Source organism: Chrysochloris asiatica, unplaced genomic scaffold, assembly GCF_000296735.1.
Source record: "Chrysochloris asiatica unplaced genomic scaffold, ChrAsi1.0 scaffold00085, whole genome shotgun sequence".
NCBI classification, from domain to species: Eukaryota; Metazoa; Chordata; class Mammalia; order Afrosoricida; family Chrysochloridae; genus Chrysochloris; species Chrysochloris asiatica.
In genome coordinates, this window is record NW_006408603.1 from 4255038 (window position 1) to 4276562 (window position 21525).

A 21525-nucleotide genomic window follows, 5' to 3' on the forward strand; every position below is an offset into this window, starting at 1 on the left:
GAGGGGGGAGGGGGGAGTGTAGAGCATGGGCTTCTAGGATATGCCCTTTGGTCGGAAGACGATGCATGGAGGGGATTGGAACCATGGCAATGTAATGTGATATACGATGGAATGAATATGGAACTGAGGTTCTCTCATGTAAACTATCATATAATTCACAATAAAACATTTAAAAAATAATAAAGAAATAAATAAAATTTGCATAACACCAAAATTAAGTTTTGCCATTAAGTCAAAAATTTAACTTACAGAAGAGTAGCTATTGTTGTTGCCAAGTGCCACTGAGTCAGTTCCAACTCCTAGCAACTCTAACAGGGTTTACAAGGAGTGGATGGTGAATTTAAACTGCCAACCTTGCAGTTAACAGTCCAAAGCTTACCCTACAATGCCACCCACTACACACCACATAATAGTAGCCAAGGATGATAATTTTATATCTAAAGAATCTTTTACAATCAGCACAGATTAAGAAGTACAAGCTTTTGTACAAAATCAGACCAAGGGAACTTTAAAAAGTGCCGAATATATTTTTCTTTGGAGAATCTAATGTTGTTATTGTTAAGTGCCATTAAGTTGATTCTGACCCATAGCGACCCTGTACAGGGTTTCCAAGGAGCAGCGGGAGAGCTTAAACCACCAACCTTGCAGTTCAAACAACTTTGCAGTTTAACACATTAGCCCACAGCGCTACACCAGGACTGCAGAGAATCTAATAAAGGTGTCTATATACTGGAGCGCTGTGGCTTAATGCACCAGACTTCAAAGCCATTTGAACTGCAAGGTCAGCAGTTCAAGCTCAGCAGCTATTGCTCAGAAACCCTATACAGGGTCACTATGGGTCAGAATAGATTCCACGGCACTGTTACAACAACAACCTTACAAAACTGCTTCTTGTGGAAGAGGGTCCTTGCTACTGAGAAATCACCATACATTAACCTTAAGGGGAAAGTTAATCAAAAACCAAAGGTCACTGACTCTCAGATTTCTAGAAGGGCCTGGCATTGACAAAGGTCTGATGCTGTAAGGTGCCTTCCATTTGGCTCCAATTCATAACGACCCTAAGTATACTTGTCCAGGGCTGCATCATCCTCACAATCATTGCTATGCTTGAGCCCATTGTTGCAACCACTGTGTTCATCCATCTTGTTGGGGGCTTTTCTTTTTTTCCTCACTGTCCTCTTTTCTACTAGTGATTCAGGGACTGGTCCCTTTTGATATTATGTCCAAAGTATGCAAAACAAAAAGCTGATGCTCCATTCTTGCTCCAAGGAGCATTCCAAGATAGATTTGCTTGTCCTTCTAGCAATCAAATGTTTTCCCTGGTTACTTCACCAACACCATAGTTCAAATGGTTCAATTCTTTTCCAGTCTTTCTTATTCATACATTGTCCAGCTTTCAGATGCCCATGAGGCAACTGAAAATACCATGGCTTAAATCAAGAGCACCTTAGTCCTCAAAGTGGTATCTTTGCTCTTTGACAATTTAAAGAAGTCTTTTGCAGAAGATTTGCCCTATGCAGTATGCCATTTAATTTCTTGATTGCTGCCTCTGTGGGTGTTAATTGTGGACCCAAGTAAAATGAAATCCTTAACTTCAATCTTCTCTCCATTTAGTGTGATGTTATTTATTAGTCCAGTTGTCAGGATTTTAGTTTTCTTTATATTGAGGTGCAATCCATACAGTAGGCTGTGGCCTTTGATCTCCATCAGTGAAGTGCTTCAAGTCTTCAGTTTCAACAAGAAAGGTTGTGTCTATCTGCAAATAGATTGAAGGAATGTGCCTTCCTTCAATCCTGATGTCACATTCTTCTTTATAATCCAGCTTCTCTGATTATTTGTTCAGCATACAGACAGAACAAGTATGGTGAAAGAGAAAACCTGGGAGTATAGATTTTCTGATTTTAATCTAGTCCATTTCCCCTTATGTTTGATCAACTGTCTCTTTGTCTATGCACAGGTTCCACATGAGCACAATTAAATGTTCTGGAATTCCTATTCTTTACAATGTTATCCACAGTTTGTTATGATCCACACAGCTGAATGCCTTCAACAAAGCACAGGTAAGCATCTCTCTGACAATCTCTACTTTCAGCCAGGATCCACCTGATGTCATCAGTATCTTTCATTACACATCTTCCTCTGAATCCAGCTTGAGTTCTGACAGCTCCTTACTGATGTACTGCTGCAGCAGTAACAATCATCTTCACCAAAATTTTAGTTGCATGGGATATTAATGATACTGTAGGATGATTTCCCAATCTGTTGGGTCACTTTTCTTTAGAATGGGCACAAATACGGATCTCTTCCAGTAGGTTGGCCAAGTAGCTGCCTTCCAAACTTCCTGATATAGATTAATGAGAATTTTTAGTACTGCAAAGTTTTGTTGAGATATTTCAATTGATACTGTTAAGATATTTCCTGGAACCTTGGTTTTTGCCAATGCATTTAGTGCTGTTTAGAATTTTTCCTTCATTACTATTGGTTTTGTTTATAGGTTACTTCTTGAAAGGATTAACTGCTGACCAACTCTTTTTGTTAACGTGACACTGTATTCCTTCCATCTTCTTTTGATGCTTCCTGCATAGTTCACTGTTTTGCCCATAGACTCCTTCAATATTGCAACATCAATATTGCAAATTCAATTTTTTCATCAGTTCTTTTAGCTTGAGAAATGTTCAATGTGTTCTTCCCTTCTGGTTTTCAAGCGCAGGTCTTCAGACATTTCATGAAAAGACTTTTCTCTTCTCAAGCTAACCTTTGAAAATTTCTACTCAGCTCTTTGACTTGTAGTCCTTTAAGCTTCTCTATGTTCAAGAATAGGTTTCACAATCTTTTCTGACATCCATTTTGGCCTTTTCTTTCTTTCCTGTCCTTTTAAAGACCTTTTGTTTTCATGTGTGATGTTCTTGATGTCATCCCACAACAAATCTGTTCTTGGGATGATCTTTAAAGTTAGGTGAAATAGACTCAAAATCTTATTTTAACTCTTAAAGACTTTTAATTTTCTTCAGTGTCATCCTGAACTTGCATATGAACAATTGATGATGTGTTCCATAGCTGGTCCCTCGCCTTGTTCTGCTGATGATACTGAGTTTCGCCATCGTATCTTTCCATAGATGTAGTACTCTAATTGTTACTCCATCTGTCACGGTCTATGTATATAGTAACATTGGAAAAAAGATATATGCAATGAATAACTTGTTGATCTTCTAAATACTACCATGTCGTCTCCCACATTTCTATACCAAAGTCATATTTTCCAACTATTGATCCTTCCTTTTGTTCCCAATTTTCACATTACAATTATTAACAATGCATGTTTGCTCAATTTACAACTGGAGGAGACAAATTTCTTCATCTCTGGCTTTAGTGGTTGGTACATAAATATGAATAATAATAGTATTAGTTGGTCTTCCTTACAGGTGTATGGATATTATACTATTACTAGCATTGTACTACAAAACCAATCTTGATTTTTTTTTTTTAGCCATGAATGAGACACCATACCTCTTGAATTCGCCATCCCCATCATAGTAAACCATATGATTTTCTGATTTAGCATGGCCAATACAGTAAACCATATAGTTGCCGGATTCAAAATGACCAATACCAGTTCATTTCAGCTCACTAATGCCTATAAAAGGTATCAGGAAAGGTATGTGCCACAGTCAATCCCAAATAATCCAAGAAGCTGGACTGTATGAAAAATAACATGGCATCGGAACTAGAGGAAGACTCATCAACAATCTGTGGCATACGGATGATACAACTTTGCTTGCTAGAAGTGAAGAGGATTTAAATTATTTACTGACATAGATCAAAGACTATAGCCTTAAGTATGGATTGTACCTCAGTGTAAAGAAAACAAAAATCCCAACAACTGGAAAGATAAATAACATCATGATAAATGGAGAAAAGAATGAAGTTAAGGATTTCATTTTACTGGATCTACAATTAACACCCACGGAGGCAGCAGTCAAGAAATTAAATGGCATACTGCATTAGGCAAATCTTCTGCAAAAACCTCTTTAAAGAGGTTAAAGAGAAAGGTATCACTCTGAGGACTAAGGTACTCTTAAGACAAAATATTTTTAATCATCTCATATGCATGGCAAAGCTGAACAATGAATAAGAAGACTGGAGAAGGAGTGAAACATTTGAATTATAGTGTTGGCAAATAATATTTAATATACCACAGACTACAAAACAGTGACTAAATCTGTCTTGGAAGAAGTACAGCCAGAAATCTGCTCCTTGGAAGCAAAATGACAAGACTTCTCAAAAGTTAAGACGTTTCTTGTACTATGGACATGCCAGAAAGAACTAGTCCCTGGGAAGTGACATCATGCTTGGTAAAATAGAAGGTAAGTGCAAAAGAGGAAGACCCCCAAGGAGACAGACTAACACAGTGTCAATAACAATGGGTTTAAACATAACAATTGTGAAGACGCACAGCATAACACAGGGAGTGTTTTGTTCTGCTGTACACAGTATCGCTGAGTCAGAATAAACTTGCTGCATCTAACAATACCAGTGCCTAGGATACAGATCTTAATGTGCTCCACTTCAGTTTTGATGACTTCCAATTTTCCTAGATTCATACTTTGTACAGTTCACATTTCAGTTATTAAAGGATAACTGCAGCGGTTTCATCTCATTCTGAGTCATGTCCTATCAGCAAATGATAGTCCTGAAAACTTCGCTTTGTTCACAACATTAAGGTCAACTCTACTTGAGAGGAGTCCTGCTGTGGCACTGTAGGATAAGCACTGGACTGGTAACTCTAAAATCAGTGGTTCAAACCCACCAGTTTCTCCTTGCAAATTCTATGCCGGGTTCACTCTTAGTGGGAACCACCTCGATAGCACAGAACAACAATAACAACTACTTCTGAGGAAGGCAGCTCTTCCCTAATTGTATTGAGTGCCTTCCAACCTGAGGGGTTCATATTCTGGCATTATACTAGTTAACATTCCAGTACTATGCATAAGGTTTTCTGTGGATGATTTTTCAGAAGCAGTTTGCCTATTCCTTCTTCCTAATCAATCTTAGTCTGGAAACTCCCATGAATCCTTTCCAACAATGAATGACCCTGCTATTTGAAATACCAGTGGCATAGTTTCCAGCATCATAAACCATCAAAGTCACCACAATATGACAAACTGACATGCCAATAAAACATAGCCCTCATGCCACAAGTAGCCTGACAATTTCTAATTTAATGATCTGATGTTCATTATTTTTATGATATTCCTATTAAATATATTTGTCAGAAAGAAAATAAGAGACTGCTAACTAGAAAGGAAATGCTAAGCCATCAGCTGGACAAAGTTCAAGTAGAATTTTCTAAAAGCAATTGTTGAAAATTTGATTGGTAAATGTGAAAGACCAGAGAAAGAAATTCTGCATTTGCTTCTCTTGCTATTCACAAACCACAAGCAATTTCATAAAGAGAGAATACCTTGATTTCATTCTACTGTATTATCTAAGAACTCCTTGCAGAAGTTCACATGTTTTTCTTGGTTACTTCTTCCTCTGCATCATTAATTTTACCAATAGAGGTTATACTGATTGTTCTAAATGTGTGGGGCTCTAAGATAAACATAGAGAAATATCACATAGGTCCTAGCAAGGCATTAACCTATTGCAAAACTAGAATTTCAAAATAAATGTTTGCTAAAATGATCCAAGTTGCACAAAGCTTATGATTTTTAATTATTTTCAATTAAAGGGAAGTTCAAGATGAATTGATTTGATCACTTAAAAAGGGGTTATAATGATTTACCTCATCACTAAGTTTAAGCTGCCCCATCTATATTGCTCAGCCTACAAATCGAATTGAGACAGTGAATAGTACAGAAGATGGTAAATGTATTAGTTATGATTCTCAAACTGTCTATGTTTCAAAATCAGCTAGAACTTGATAAAACACTGACATCTAGTTTCACTCCAGATCTAATTAAAGAGAATCTTGAGAGAACAATAACTTTGAAATCTGTATATTTTATTTCCTATATTATTATGGAGTCAGTTTAGCTCCAATGGTCCTAAAACCAGTTGCTGTCAAGTTGATTTGGACTCACGGCAACTCCATGTGTGTCAGAGCACTATGCTCAATAGGGCTTTCAATGGCTTTTTTAAAAAAGAAAGTAGATTGCAAGATTTTTCTTCGAATGTGCCTCAAATCTTGTGGTCAGCAGCTGAACCCCTTAACCATTTGTACCAACCAGGGATTCAATGGCCCTAGAGCATGGGTGGGGAATGTCTGGCCCTTGGGCCATATAAGACTGAGAAATCATTTGTTCTGGCTCTGCTAAGGCAATCACAGTCCCAGCCATCACATTTTTTGTTGTTGTTAAGTTCTGTCAAGTCAGTTCCAACTCACAGCAACCCTGTATAGGGTTTCTGAGGAGCAGCTGGTGGGTTTGAACTGCTGACCTTGTGGTTGGTAGTCCAATGCTTATCCTATCTTGTCACTCCAGGAGAGTCCATGCCATCACATTAGGAGTGAGTTAATTAAATACTCGACCAAATATAGCAGGTTAATTTTTAAGGTGATAATTTTGTATGGTCCACAAATGCTGTAATAAATTTTGGCTGAAAAAAGGTTCCTCACACCTGCCCTTTTTTCTGTTAAAGTTTGTAACATCATTCACAGGCCATAAAAAAAAAAAAAAAAAAGGTTCCCCATCCCTGCCCTGGAATCCTGGTGTGGCACTGTGTGTTAATGCACTGGACTACAAGGTCAGCAGTTCAAGCTCACCAGTCACTCCTTGGACACCCTATACATGGTCGCTATGAGCTAGAACCGACTTCAGTGGCACTTAACAACAACAAGAACCCCTACCCTAGAGAGTAATTATGCTATGGCATTTCCTGAGTAAAAATACAAAAGTTATTTAAGCTGTGATTTCTAACAATAAATATATAATTATAAAAACAATGAAATAGTTACACTGTAATAATGCTGTACATTTACTGACAATAAACAACTTTAAATATTTTCTCATATAAGTATCCTATAATGAATGGGCTGCTGTTGTTCTTAAGTTACATTGAGTTGGTTTGACTCATAGCTACCCTTTATAGGGTTTCCAAGGAGTGGCTGGTAAGCTTGAAATGTTGACCTGGTGGTTCAAAGCGACCTTGCAGACCTGTGCATTAACCCACAGCGCCACACCAGGATGCCAATTAATGGGTTAAGAACATTCAGTTGACTCAGATCTAGTATGAATCCTTGCTCTGACAATCACCAGCTGTGTGATTTTGGATAAGTTATTTTAACCTGTTTGAATCTTGATTTCCTCAGCTTTAACTATACTTTTAATTGTAAGAATTAGGAAATAGCAAGTAATGAATAAATGACAAGATTAATGAGCACTTAAAATAACAAAATGCTAATCTTTACTCACCATTAAACACCTCATTAAATTCTCCTGGAGGCGCATGAGTGATGAATTTAGCAGCTATGCGTACCTACAAGAAATAAAATTCACAGTAAGAGAATAATAAAGAGAAATGTATAAACCATATTGGCACTGTAGGATAAGGACTAGACTGCTAACCGCAAGGACACTTCCAAGCCAGAAGCCACTCCATTGGAAAAAGGTAGTTTTCTGTTCCTTTAAAGATTTACCTGCTTGGAAAGCCTATACAGGGTTGCTAAATGTTGTGATCAACTCCATGGCAGTAAGTGGGGAGATGGAGGATATATATATATATATGTATATATATATAAAAACAAATTAACAGATAACAAAATATCCATCACATCCCTTTGAAATAAAATTTCCTATTTACACTCTTTTTTAGTTCTCACATTTTCTCTTCAGAAAACATTCCTAAGCTGTTATTATCAGTACAGGTTTCTTTCTATTTTGGAATACATATGCTGTTTTGTTAAGTTTGAGTTTTTCTTTAAAAAGTTGAACAATCAGTTTTTGATCATACCAAAATTTTTGTTGTTTAAGTGCCATTGAGTCGGTTCCGACTCATAGTGACCCTGTAAATATTTATGGGAGCAAACAGCCTCATCTTTCTCCCTAGAACCTGCTGGTGTGTTTGATCTACTAACTTTGCAATTAGCAACCCAGTGCTAAGCCCACAGAGCCACCAGGCCTACTTAGAAGTGTAAAAGGGTCCTGAAATTAAAAAACAAAAAGCAGGATTGATCTGCTGACATGGGTAGATGTTCATGATATGTTGTTAAGTGAAAAGTGTTTATGAAATAATGTATTGTGGTTTCATTACAATTTTATGGTATATTACACATATTAATCTAGCTAGTAAATTTTAACTAGAAAATCTTTAGTGGTGGCATTACAGAAGACTTTTTTTCCCCTATGGGGGTTACTTTATCTCTCTGTTCTGTAAGTTATACATGGACTATAAATTATTTGTATTATATAGTGTTGGTAGGTGCTATCAAGTTGTTTTTGCCTCAGAGGGACTTCATCTGCAAAAGTAGTATTTTCCCCATTTCTGATCCATAATCTTTAGAGAAGCAGATTGCCAGGTCTTTTTCCTGCAGAGTTGTTGGATGGCTTTGAACCATCAACCTTTTAGCTAGCAGTCCAGCACTTAGCCATTTGTGCCACTAAGACTGCCTTTGTATGATAAATGGCTGGCTAGCTGGCTGGCTGTGTGCCATCAATTTGGTCTCAACTCATAGTGACCCTATATAGGATTTTAGCAGCTGTAAATGGTTCAAACTGACTTTGCAGTCCACTGCATTAACCCACAGCATCACACCAAGGCTCCTATACAATATAAATGTTTAACCATTTTTTTTAAATAAAAAAAAGAGCATGCTAACATGCCTCATCTATTAACATGCAAGAGGGAAGGGAGCATAAACAAAGACAGATTTTAAATGCCACCAATATGGAAAGAACAAAGTCAAAGAAGAATGGACAGAACAATGTAAGGATGATAAAATACTACAGCAACAGGAAGGCTTTATACTTCACATATACTTTTTGACCATAAGGAGCTTTGCCTTATTTACCTTATATCCGAATAGTGCCTTACGTCAAAAAACAGAGGATGACTGTTGTTGGGTGTAATCAAGTCTGTTACAACTCACAGCAACCCTGCATAGGGTTTCCAAGAGTGGTTGGTGAGTCTGAACTGCCAACCCTGTAGTTAGCATTTATAAGTACCACAGGTCTGTTGTTGCTTATTGCCACTGAGTCGGTTCTGACTCATAGCAACCCTGTTTAGAGTCTCCGAGGTTTTAATGTTTGGGGGAGCAGAAAGTTTCATCTTTATCCTGCAGAGCAGCTGGTGAGCTTGAACCGTCAACCTTATGGTTTGCAGTCCAGTACTTAGGTTGGTTGGTGGTTGTGTGTCATCAAGTCAGTTCCAATTCATAACGACCCTTTATAGGGTTCCTGAGGCTATAAATCTTTATGGAAGCAGAAAACTTAATCTTTCTCCCACGGAGCGACTAGTAGATTTGAACTACTGACTTACGGTTAGCAGTTTAGCTCATAATCCACTACGCTACCAGGGCTCCTTTTAGGTTGATAAGAAGGGACAAGACAGAAAGATTTCTACTATTACAAGGTATCTGTTTTATGATTGTTGGCAACTTGCCATCAAGTTACCTCCTACTCAAGTGGCCCCATGTATAACAGAACAAAATGTTGTCCACCCTCATGACGGCCACTGTACCAATCCATCTCATTTTACTGTAAAATCCATCTGATTTTACTTGCCTTCACTGGCCCTCTACTTAATCTAACAGAATGCCCTTCTTTAGTGATTGGCCTTTCTTGATGCATCCAAAAAAACTGAGTCAAAGCCTTAGAAAATATTCTCTATAACCCATAGAATTTTCACATGCTAACTGGAGGAAGACTCATTAACAACCTGCAAAATGCAGATGATGCGATTTTGCTTGCTGAAAGTGAAAAGGCCTTAAAATATTTACTGTAGAAGATCAAAGACCACAGCCTGTGCTATGAATTTTATCTCAATGTAAAGAAAACAAAAATTCTCACCAATGAATCAATAAACAACATCCATATCAATGGAGAAAAGATTAAAGTTGTCAAAGACTTCATTTTGTTAGGATCAACATTCATGGAAGCAGCAGTTAAGAAATCAAACGACGTACTGCATTAGGCAAATCTGGAGCACAAGACCTCTTAAAAGTGTTCAAGAGCAAAGGTGTTAATTCCAAGACTGATTCCAAATCCAAGCCTGATTCAATCCATGGTATTTTCAATAGCCTCAAATGCATGTGAAAGTTGGACAGTGAATTGATGCATTTGAGTTATGGTGTTAGAGAAGAATATTAAAAGTACCATGGACTACCAGAAGAACAAACAAACCTATGTTAGATGAAGCACAGCCAGAATGCTCCTTAGAAGCCAAGCCAGGATGACGAGACTTCGTCTCTCATACTTTGGACACGTTACCAGGAAGGGCCAGTCCCTGGAGAAGGACATTATGTTTGGTAAAGTGGAGGGTCAGTGAAAAAGTAGAAGATCCCTAACAAGATGGACTGGCACAGTAGCAGCATCAAAGGGCTCAAGCATAACGATGATTGTGAGAATGGTGTAGGACTGGACAGTGTTTTGTTCTGCTGTGTATACAATGGCTATGAGTCCAAGCCAACTTCACAGTCCCTAACAACAACAATATTGAAAGAAGGAGCAGAGTAAACTAGAAGGTCACTTCCATTTTCTAAAGAAAGATAATAATAACAAGAACAAAAGTTAGAGACTGATGAACATCAAGTAGTAGTTAATTGATTTTAGGTTCAAAGGCTGAAATAAACTAAGAGAATCCAGCACATCTGAGAATATTAAGGCTAGCAGGAGAAATGTCCAACTAGAGAAACCAAAACATTTCCCAGATTTTAAGTGGAAGTGGGTAGATATGAAGGCATATGCAATGGCATGGGTAAAATTTAAAATGAGTGTTTAGATTAATATTTGAAGATATCTTAAGTGTTAAATTGATTTGTCACTATCTAAGCAATACCACTATAAAATTCTACCACCTATTTATTGTTTGTTGTACAACGGTGGCTTATGTTTTGCCATGATGCTGGAAGCCATGCTAATGGCGTTTCAAATACCAAAAGGGTCACACATGGTGAACAGTTTCAGCAAAACTTCTAAAGAGACTAGGAAACAATGCCTGATGATCTATTCCCAAAATGTAAGCAATAGAAATTTTATGGTTCACAGTGTATATTGTCTGAAGCGTTGACTCACTTATTTTAATGCATCTAAAGGGATCAATCGCTAGAGAAGAGCATTCTGTTAGGTAAAGTGGAGAACCAGTGAAGGCAAGGAAAATCATCAATGGACTGGTACAATGGCCTTAACAGTCATGAATTTGGACAATGTTTTGTTTGGTTATACATGGGGACACCTGAGTAGGAGATGACTCGATATAAATTAACAACTGTAAAAAGTACCTTATAGTACTAGAAATCATAATGATATACTTATATACTCACTATAAAATATGAAGTATGCTCTATCATCTACAAGGTTCTTCACAATCCGGTTCCTCTCCCCGTCTCTTAGCCCCATTTTTCTAACTTTGGATTCAGATCTACAGCTATACTGCTGCCTCAGGGCTACTGCATTTGTTGTTTCTTTTGCCTCAAATGCTTTTCCATTAGGTGTTTCACACTCAAACAATGAATTTTCCAAATAATGAAGTTAATAAATGTGAATGTGTAGCTTTTATGATGCATACATTTCAGTATCAAGCTAGCTTTAGAATTCTAGTTTTAGTTCCCTTACCAAATAAATAAGCAAAATTTCCCTGTTGGGCAGAGGTTCTTAGCAGCTGGTGGAAATTTAATTGTGGGCTACAAATGTAGGAAACATACATTCTTAGTGATTTCCAGGACTGAGTGGAATATTGGTTTTAATAAATAAAACTTGCTATTATTATCTGTGAGTTTTATTTTAAACAAGATAAATATTATTTTCCTGGTTTTGACTTGAGACCACATAGACACAAAATGTGGTTAGCAAACCAGTGTTTACTGTGTCCTAAAGGGTCACTATGAGTCAGAATCGACTCAACAGGCCATAATTACAAAACAATATACCAAGCTAGAAAGAAGTCATTCTTTAATTCTCATTCTAGACTCTCCTAACACAAGACACCCAGAATGCTGATAAAATGATTTTCAAGTATTCATCTTTAGTGCTCATTTAGAAGTTCAAAGTGGTTAAGTCTTAATCTCAATGACAGAGCTCTAGTAGCACAATAGGTCAAGCATCAGGCTACTAATAAAGTTAAGTGGTTCAAAACCAGGAGCCATTCCATGGGACAATGAGGCAGTTTGCGTCTGTAAATATTACCATCTCTGAAACCTCAGAGCAGTTCTACTCTGTCTTACAGGGTTGGTCTGAGTCAGAATCGATTTGATAGCAGTGAGTTTGGTTTTTAATTCCAGTGAAGACTTAAAAAACTTATCCTAAACACAAAATAGCATCGGTATATATACTGTTGGTGTTAAGTTCCATCCAGTCGGTTTCAACTCATAGTGACCCTGTATAAGGTTTTTGAAGCTTTAAATTTTCAAGGAAGCAGAAAGCCTTATCTTTCTCCCATGTGGTTCAAAGTCCACATGCTTTCACCCATGTGGTTCAAAGTCCAATGCTTACCATATGAAGCCACAGCGTTCCCACTGATCTACACAGACAGATAATATATAAGTATCTATTGATGTATGTTGTTGTTGTTAAGTACTGTTGAGTCGGTTCCAACTCATCACAACCCTGCACAGGGTTTCCAAGGAGCAGTTGACGGGTTTGAACCACCGACCTTGTGGTCAGCAGTCCAGTGCTTATCCTACAGCATCACACCAAGACTCCTATCAGTATACAATATTTATCTATGTATGTGCCTATCTACAGAAGGAGAGAAAGGATCCTATTTGGTTTAATGAGCCTATTTGCCTAAATGTCTCTAGGAAGTCAGAAAGAATACATAAAAGAATGTTTGTTGTGGTGTCCCACTGAGTTGGTCTGACTCATAGGGACCTTGCATAGGGTTTCCGAGGATTGCAAATCTGCTGCACAAGACCTTTTTAAAGTGTTACAGAGCAAAGATGTCAGTTTGGGGACTAAGGTGTGCCTGACCCAAGCCATGGTATTATCAATAACCTTATATGCATGCAAAAGTTGGGCAGTGACTAAATAAGATTCGATGCATTTGAAGTATGGTGTCAGAGGAGAATATTAAAATTACTATGGAATGCCAAAAGAACAAATAAATCTGTGTTGGAATAAGTACAGCCAGTGCGCTCATTGGAAGACAGGATGGCCAGACTTTGTCTCTCTAACATCAGACATTAGTCAGGCGGGAACAGTCACTGGAGTATGATATCATGTTTGGTAAAGTGGAGGGATGCAGAAAAAGAGGAAGACCCCCAATGATATGAACTGGCACAGTGGCGGCAGCAATGAACTCAGGCGTAGCAACTATTGTGAGGTTGGCCCAGGACCAGGCAGTGTTTCGTTCTGTTGTGCATAGGGTCGCTATTAATTGGTACCGAATTGATGGCACCTAACAACAACAACAATTCAAAGCACCAAAACTGCTAAAATCAGTAGTACAAGTCATTTATGGTACAAATGGATAGAGACAGACATGGATTGAGTTGGTTAAAAACAACAAGGAAAAGGGAGGTTGGATCTAAGCTAGGTTCTAAAAAGTACTTTGGATGTTAGGTGTTAAAGGAAGAGGGAGGAAGGGGAGAGGGCATTTCAAGTGAGGAAATGGTAAGAACCCATACAAGCGGAGGGAAGAACAAAACAACAACAAAGCCCCAGCCTTTTGTAATCAGATCAGTTTGGTAATAGATATTTATTTGGAGATGACAGTAACAGAGTAAGTAATACAGTGTATGGTGAGTAAGATGGCAGTTAGGTTTACTAATATCAAGCCTGGTTTTTTTTACTAATATCAAGCCTGGGAGAACTGTTGAAGCTTTCTAAGTAGGATGCTCAATTAATAAAAATTAATGCACCAGTAATATGTAAATACTGGAGTCCTCAATACAGTTTTATAAAATCTGGAAATCAGACTGTCCTCTGAAACTATGAAATCAGAGCAAAGAATCATTCACTCATTCATTCAAGCAATATGTGAAAGCCTACTATGTGCCAAGTATTGTTTTAGGCACTGTTGATTCAATGGTGTACTGCCCTCAATGGAGCTTATACTCTGATGTGGTAAGAAAGACAATAACTACCGTCACTATCTCTCCATCCCCAACCCCCAGAAAAACAAACCTATTGCCATCAAGTTGATTCTGACTCCTGGCACAATTATATGGTATGCTGTTAAGTGCTGTCAAATTGGTTCAGACGCATAGCAACCCTGTATAGGTTTACCAAGGAGCGGCTGGTGGATTTGAATGACTTACCCTGATGTTAACAGTCCAGTGCCACACCAGGCCTCTATATGGTATGTTACCTAGTGATAAATGCTAGAGAGTAAAACACCAGGGGAAAAGGATATAAAACATCAGGATTTAAAATTGGGTAGGGGGCCCAGTGACGGCTTCACTTAGGTGATTTCTGATTAAGTATCTGAAGGAAATAAAGAAATATGTTGTGAAGCGCCATCGAGTTGATTCTGACCCATAGTGACCCTGTATAGGAGGGTTTCTAAGGAGCAGCTGGTGAGCTTGAACCACCGACCTTACAGTTCAAACAACTTTGCAGTCTGACGCATTAGCCTATAGCGCCACACCATAGAAACACGAAAATTCCAGAGAAGAGAGCAAATACAAAGATCCTAAGGTGAGAATGTGTACTTGACACAGATAGTCTGGGAAGTGAGGGGGATAGGTAGATGGTGAGGTCAGAGAAGCAAAGCTCCAGTTCATTACTGTAAGGGCTTGTTATCCCATCAAGAACTTTTATTCTGCACACCCATGTTAGTTGTTGAAACTGTTAAGTGAGGCTGAGTTGGTTTCGACCCATAGAGATGCTGCATGTAGGGTTTCCAATGAGTGGCTGATAGGTTTGACCCACCGACCCTGCAGTTCAAACTGACCTTGTGGTCCAACCCATTATCCTACAGTGCCATACCTGCAGCATTATACATAATAGCAAAAAGACAGAAATAATCTAAATGCCCATCAATGGAAGAATGATATACACATACCAGAATACTACATAACATTTAAAAATAATGACGAATCTGCATAAAACCTCCTAACATGGATGAACCTGTAAGACACTATGCTGAGTGAAATTAGTCAATTACAAAAGGGCAAATATTATATGGGACCACTATTGCAAAAAGTAATTAATTCTAGAACAAGCATTCTTTGATGATTATCGGGGTGGGAGAGGATATTACTGGCTGTTGTTAAGTGTCAGAGAGTCAATTCCAACTCACAGCAGTCTTGCATAACGTTTCCGAGCAGCTGATGGATTTGAATTGCCCACCTTACAGTTACCAGAGTCCAGGGCTTATCCTACATTGCCACACTTGAGGGTAGACAGGTGCTTAGTTGGATGAAGAGGAAGGCAATATATACAGTAAGAGGGAGGTCAGCAAAAATGATGGAGACAGGGCAACACTGAGAGAAGTGCAAGAGTAAAAGACATCGTGTTATATACACACTCCTACAATAATGGTAGAGTCCTGGTGTGGCGCTGTGGGTAGAGACCATGGTGGCTTTTACCGGAGTGGATGGAAAAAAGGTATGGTGAAAAAAAAGTCAAATTCTGGGTATATTTTTAAGGCAGAGCCCACAGGATTTGCTAATGGGCTGTATTTTAAGAGTGGATTGTAAAATAAATCACAGATAACACTAAAGTTTTTGGCCTGAACAACTGAAAAATGGAAGTAACATTAACTAAATAAGGAAAGACTTCGGAAGCTGAAGCTGAGTAGAACTATCAGGAGATATGCAAACCCTAGATACATATGGGCTTCCTTCCAGTCCTGCAAAACTCTTGATAGTAATGAGACAACATAGTAATCTAGAGGTTAGGAGAAGTACTTGAATGGTGCAAACAATTAACATGCTCCCACTGCTATCCAAAAGGTTGGAGGTTAAAGTCTAGAAGTGCCTGAAAGACCTGGCAATCTATTTCCACAAATTCAGTCACTGAAACCCTATAAAGTGTCCTACTCTGAGATACCTGGGATTCTCCATGAGTCAGAATAGACCCCAAGTAACTGTTTTAATAGAGGTTATTTTGTGGTGTTACAGGCTAAGTAAGGAGCTCTGGTAGCATAGGGGTTACGAATAGGGCTGTGAACCGCAAGGTCAGCAGTTTGAAACTACCAGCTGTTCCGCGGGACAAAGATGAGGCTTTCTGCTCCCAAAAAGATTTATAGCCTCGGAAGCCCTGTACAGGGTAGCTCTTAGTCGGAACCGACTCCACGGCACATAACCACCAACCACAGGCTAAATACTGGGCTGCTAACCACAAGGTCTGCAGTTCAAACCCATCAGCCATTCCAATGAATAAAATGAAGCTGTATGCTCCTGTAAAGATTTACAGGAGAAACCTAAAAAGTTCTACCCTGTCCTTGATAGGGTCATCACTATCAGTCAGAAGGAAGCAAGATGGTTCTATACAATAAAAAAGAGGAATGGGAACCCCAAGTTCAGTGGTTCGAGCCCACCAGCTGCTCTGTGTGTGGGAAAAAGATGAGTCTTCTAGACTCTGCAAAGATTTACAACAGGGGTGGGGGGCATTCAACCCACAGGCCACATAAGGCTCGCAAAATCATTTGATCTGGCACTGCCAAAGCAACTGCGTCCCAGCCATCACATTTTGTTGTTGTTAAGTGCCGCTGAGTAGGTTCCGACTCATAGCAACCTTGTATGAGGTTTCCGAGAAGCGGCTGGTGAGTTTCAACAGCTCATCTTGTAGTTCAAACCGACTTTGCAGTCCAGTATTTTATCCCACAGCACCACCAAGACTGGGGTAAGTTAATTAAATGTTTGACCAAATACAGCAGACTTAATTTCTTTTTTGTATGGCCCAAGAATGATGCTACAATTTTTTGGCAGAAAAAAGGTTCCCAACCCTTGATTTGGAGTCCTGGTGTGGCGCTGTGGGTTAATGTATTGGACTGCAAGGTTGGTTTCAATTACAAGGCCAGAGGTTCAAGTTCACTAGTGGCTCCTCAGAAACCCTATAGAGGGTTGCTATGAGTTGGAACCAACTCAACGGCACCTAACAACAATCTCTGATTTACAGCCACAGAAACCCTATAAAGGGTCGCTATGAGTCATAATCAACTGGATAGCACTTAACATAAGTCAGAATCCACTTGATGTCAGTGGGTTTGGTTTTCTGTTAACTAATGCAAGAAGTCGCACTACCCAAAGTTTCAGTGATGGGTATATCCTTACCATACCCATTAAAATTTTAAACTGGTTTCAGTGATGGGTATATCCTTACCATACCCATTAAAATTTTAAACCAAATTTAAGCCACATGGTTCTGATTTCAAGCTTAAACCGTCCAAAAAAATTTATAATTTGATTTCCCAGGTGCCTGACCTACTTGGACAAAGCAATCTAGTCTCTTCTGTATTTATAAAGTTAGTTAATTGTTACTCCATTTTTATATGTTGGTTTCATCAGCTTCCCTAATATGTACTTTACCTTGAGAGAGTGATGTGGTCTTACTACCCTGGTTAATAAAGTTTCTGAGCTTACAGGCAGTTAGATAATAGTAAATTCACTAACAGTGGTTCTCAAGTTGCCTAGGACTTACTAGGAATTTTATTAAAAATAGATTCCTAAGCAACGGTCTTAACACTTCTGACTCAATAGGTTTAGGGCATTTTGAGCTGCTATCTAGTCATCACCAAATTCACCGTGACCCCATATACAAGATCAGACAGTTGTGACTCAAACTGTTCTCACACTGGTTACTAGAAGTAAATTACCAGGCCCTTTTTCCTAGTCTTTCTTAGTTTGGAAGCTCTGCTGAAACCTGTTCAGCACCATAACAACACTCAAGCCTCCATTGATAGACCAGTGGTGCTGACACATAATGTACTGGCCAGGAATCAAACTGGGGTCTCCTGCATGAAAGGCAAGAATTCTGTCAATGAACCACCACTGGTATAAAAGAAATATTGGCACCAGTGATTCCACTGGTGGCAATAAACTTTTACACTCCTACTAAAGTACAAGGACTATGCAGAGTTGACTATCTGGACTATACTCAAAAGGATCAGCTTAGTAAAGTGGGTAAGAGTTCAGAATCTGGAAGCTGACTACTGGCATTGCATCCTCTTTACTATATACTTATCTGTACCCTTGGTCATGTTTTTTAACCTGAAGTGTGCCTCAGTTCGTTGTTGCTGTCAGGTGCCATCGAGTCGGAACAGACTCCTAGCGACCCCATGTACAGCAGAACGAAACAGTGTCCGATCCTTGGCCAACCTCACTACCGCTGCCACACTTGAGTCCATCAATGATGCAACCTGGCCAATCCATCTCGTTAGGGGTCTTCCTCTTTTTCTCTGACCCTCCACCTTACCCAGCATGACATCCTTCTCCAACGACTGTTCCCTCCGGACAATATGTCCAAAGTATGAGAGACGAAGCTTAGCCATCCTGGCCTCCAAGGAGCACTCTGGCTGCACTTCTTCCAAAACAGATCTATTGCTTCTTTTGGCAGTCCATGGCACTTTCAGTATTCTCCTCCAACACCACAACTCAAAGGCATCAATTCTTCTACGATCTTCCTTATTCACTGTCCAGATTTCGCATCCATATGAAGCTATTGAAAACACCATGGCCTGGGGCAGGTGTACCTTGCCTCAGTTTACTCAACTGTAAATGGGAATAATATAAATATCTATCCAATGTAAACATCCATTAATAACCGGAACATGCCATGTACAAGCTATGAATCTAGGAAAATGGGAGATTGCCAAAACTGAAATGGAACAAAAAATATCGATTTCCTAGGCATTGTTGTTGTTGTTATGTGCTGTAGGGTCGGTTCCGATGCATAGCAACCCAGTATAGGGTTTCTGAAGAGCAACTGGTGAGTTTGAACTGCCGACCTTGTTGATCAAACTGACCTATGGTTGAGTACTTACCATACAGCGCCACACCAGGATTCCATCTTAGGCATTAGTGAGCTGTAATGGGCTGGTATTGGCCTTTTTCAATATGGCAATCATATGGTTACTATGCCAGGAATAACAAATTGAAGAGGAATGGTGTCACATTCATCATCAAAAAGATTTCAAGATCTTGAAGTACAACGCTATCTGTGATAGAATAATATCCAGTACCTACAAGGATGACCAGTTTGTACAACTATTATTCAAATTAATGCATCAACCACTAAATCCAACAATAATGTGAAATTGAAGAATTCTACTAACTTCTTCAGTCTGAGTTTGATCAAATATGCAATCAATATGTGTTGATCATTACTGGTGACTGAAATGCAAAGGTTGGAAACCAAGAGGAAGGATCAGCAATTGGAATATATGGTACTGCTGTCAGAAACGATGTTGGGGATTCCATGATAGAATATCGCAAGACCAATGATTCAAATACCTTTTATAAACAACATAAAAAACAACTATACACATATACCTCACCAAATGGAACACACAGAAATCAAACTAACTACATCTGTGGAAAAAGAAGGTGGAAAAGCTCCATATCATCAGCCAAAATAAGACCAGGGCAGACAGTGGGGCAGACCTATCAATTGCTTATATGCAAGTTCAGGCTTAAGCTGAAGAAATTTAAACAGGTCAACGAGAGCCAAAGTATGACCTTGAACACAATCCACCTAAATTTAGAGATCTCAAGAAGAGATTTGATGAATTAGACTAATGGTTGAAGATCAGAGAGTTCTGGAATGACATCAAGAGCACCATACAGGAAGAAATAAATGGTCATTAAGAAGAAAAAAAAGAAAAAGACCAAAATGGATGTCAAAAGAGACTGTGAAACTTGCTCTCCAGCAAACAGAAGCTAAAGCAAATGGAAAAAAACAGGGGGCAAAAGACTGAATAGAAAGTTTCAAAAGGAAGCTCAAGAAGACAAAAGTCAAATATCATAATGAAATATGCAAAGACCTGTTGTTGGAAAACCAATAGGGAAGAACAAGCTCAGCATTTCTCAAGCTGAGGGAACTAAAGAAAAAATTCAAGCCTGAACTTGCAATATTAAAGGGTTCTATGGACAAAATTTGCTTTAGAAATGATGCTGGAGAATTCATGACAGAATTCTGCAAAAATCAATGATTTGTTCATTTCAAAATACCTTCTTTAGACAGCATAAGAGACGACTATACACATGGACCTCACCAGATGGAATACATAGAAATCAAATTGACTACATCTGCAGAAAGAGACGATGGAAAAGCTCCCTATCATCAGTCAAAACAAGGCCAGGTCTATGGAACAGACCATCAATTACTCCTATGCAAATTCAAACTGAAGCTGAAGAAAATGAAAACAAGTCCATGAGAGCCAAAATATGACCTTGAATAAATCTCAAGTGAATTTAGAGATCATCTGAAGAACAGATTTGATACATTAAACACTAAAGACCGAAGACCAGAAGAGTTATGGGATGACATCAAGAACATCATACAGGAAGAAAGCAAAAAGTCATTTAGAAGACATGAAAGAAGGAAAAGGTCAAAATGGATGTCAAAAGAGACACTGAAACTTGTTGCTCTCCAGTGTAAAGATGTTAAGCAAATGGAAGAAATGAGGAGGTACAAGAGTTGAACAGAAAATTTCAAAGATCAGCTCAAGAAGATAAAGCCAAATATTACAACAAACTGTGCAAAGATCTGGAATCAGAAAACCAAAAAGGAAGAACACGCTCAGCATTTCTCAAGCTTGGGGAACTGAAGAAAAAATCCAAGCCTCAACTTTTGTTACTGAAAGATTCTCTGGGCAAATTATTGAATGATGCAGAAAGCATCAAGAGAAAATGGAAGGAATACACAGAATCACTGTACCAAAAGGAAATGGTTAATGTTCAACCATTTCAAGAGGTAGCATATGATGAAGAGACAATGATACTGAAGGAAGAAGTCCAAGGTGCACTGAAGGAATTGGCAAAGAACACGGCACCAATAATTGATGGGATAAAAATTGAAATCTTTTAAGAAAGTGAGGCGGCACAGGAAGCATTCACTCATGTCTGCCAAGAAATTTGGAAGACAACTACCTGGCCGACTGATTGGAAGAGTTCCGTATTTGTGCCAATTCCAAAGAGAGGTGACCCAACGGTATGCGGAAATCATCAGACAATATCTTTGATATCCCATGCGAGTAAACTTTTATTATAGGTAATACAGAAATGGTTGCAAACATACATTGACAGAGAACTTCCAGAGGTTCAAGTCGGATTCAGAAGAGGCCGTGGAACGAGGGATATCATTGCTGGTGTCCGATGGATCTTGGCTGAAAGCAGAGAATATCAGAAAGATGTTTACCTGTGCTTTATTGACTACACAAAGGCTTTCAATTGTGTGGATCATGACAAGCTACGGACAACATTGTGAA

At 38.8% G+C, this 21525-nt stretch overlaps 1 protein-coding gene across 1 annotated transcript in view; it reads right to left on the reverse strand.

The window, feature by feature from the left end:
* CAPZA1 (capping protein (actin filament) muscle Z-line, alpha 1) overlaps positions 1-21525 on the reverse strand; it is a 63182-nt gene that overhangs the window by 29826 nt on the left and 11831 nt on the right. Inside the window, exon 2 of the mRNA XM_006865908.1 lies at positions 7413-7476. Coding sequence (XP_006865970.1) covers positions 7413-7476 — 64 coding nt within the window. The remainder of the gene's footprint in view (positions 1-7412; positions 7477-21525) is intronic.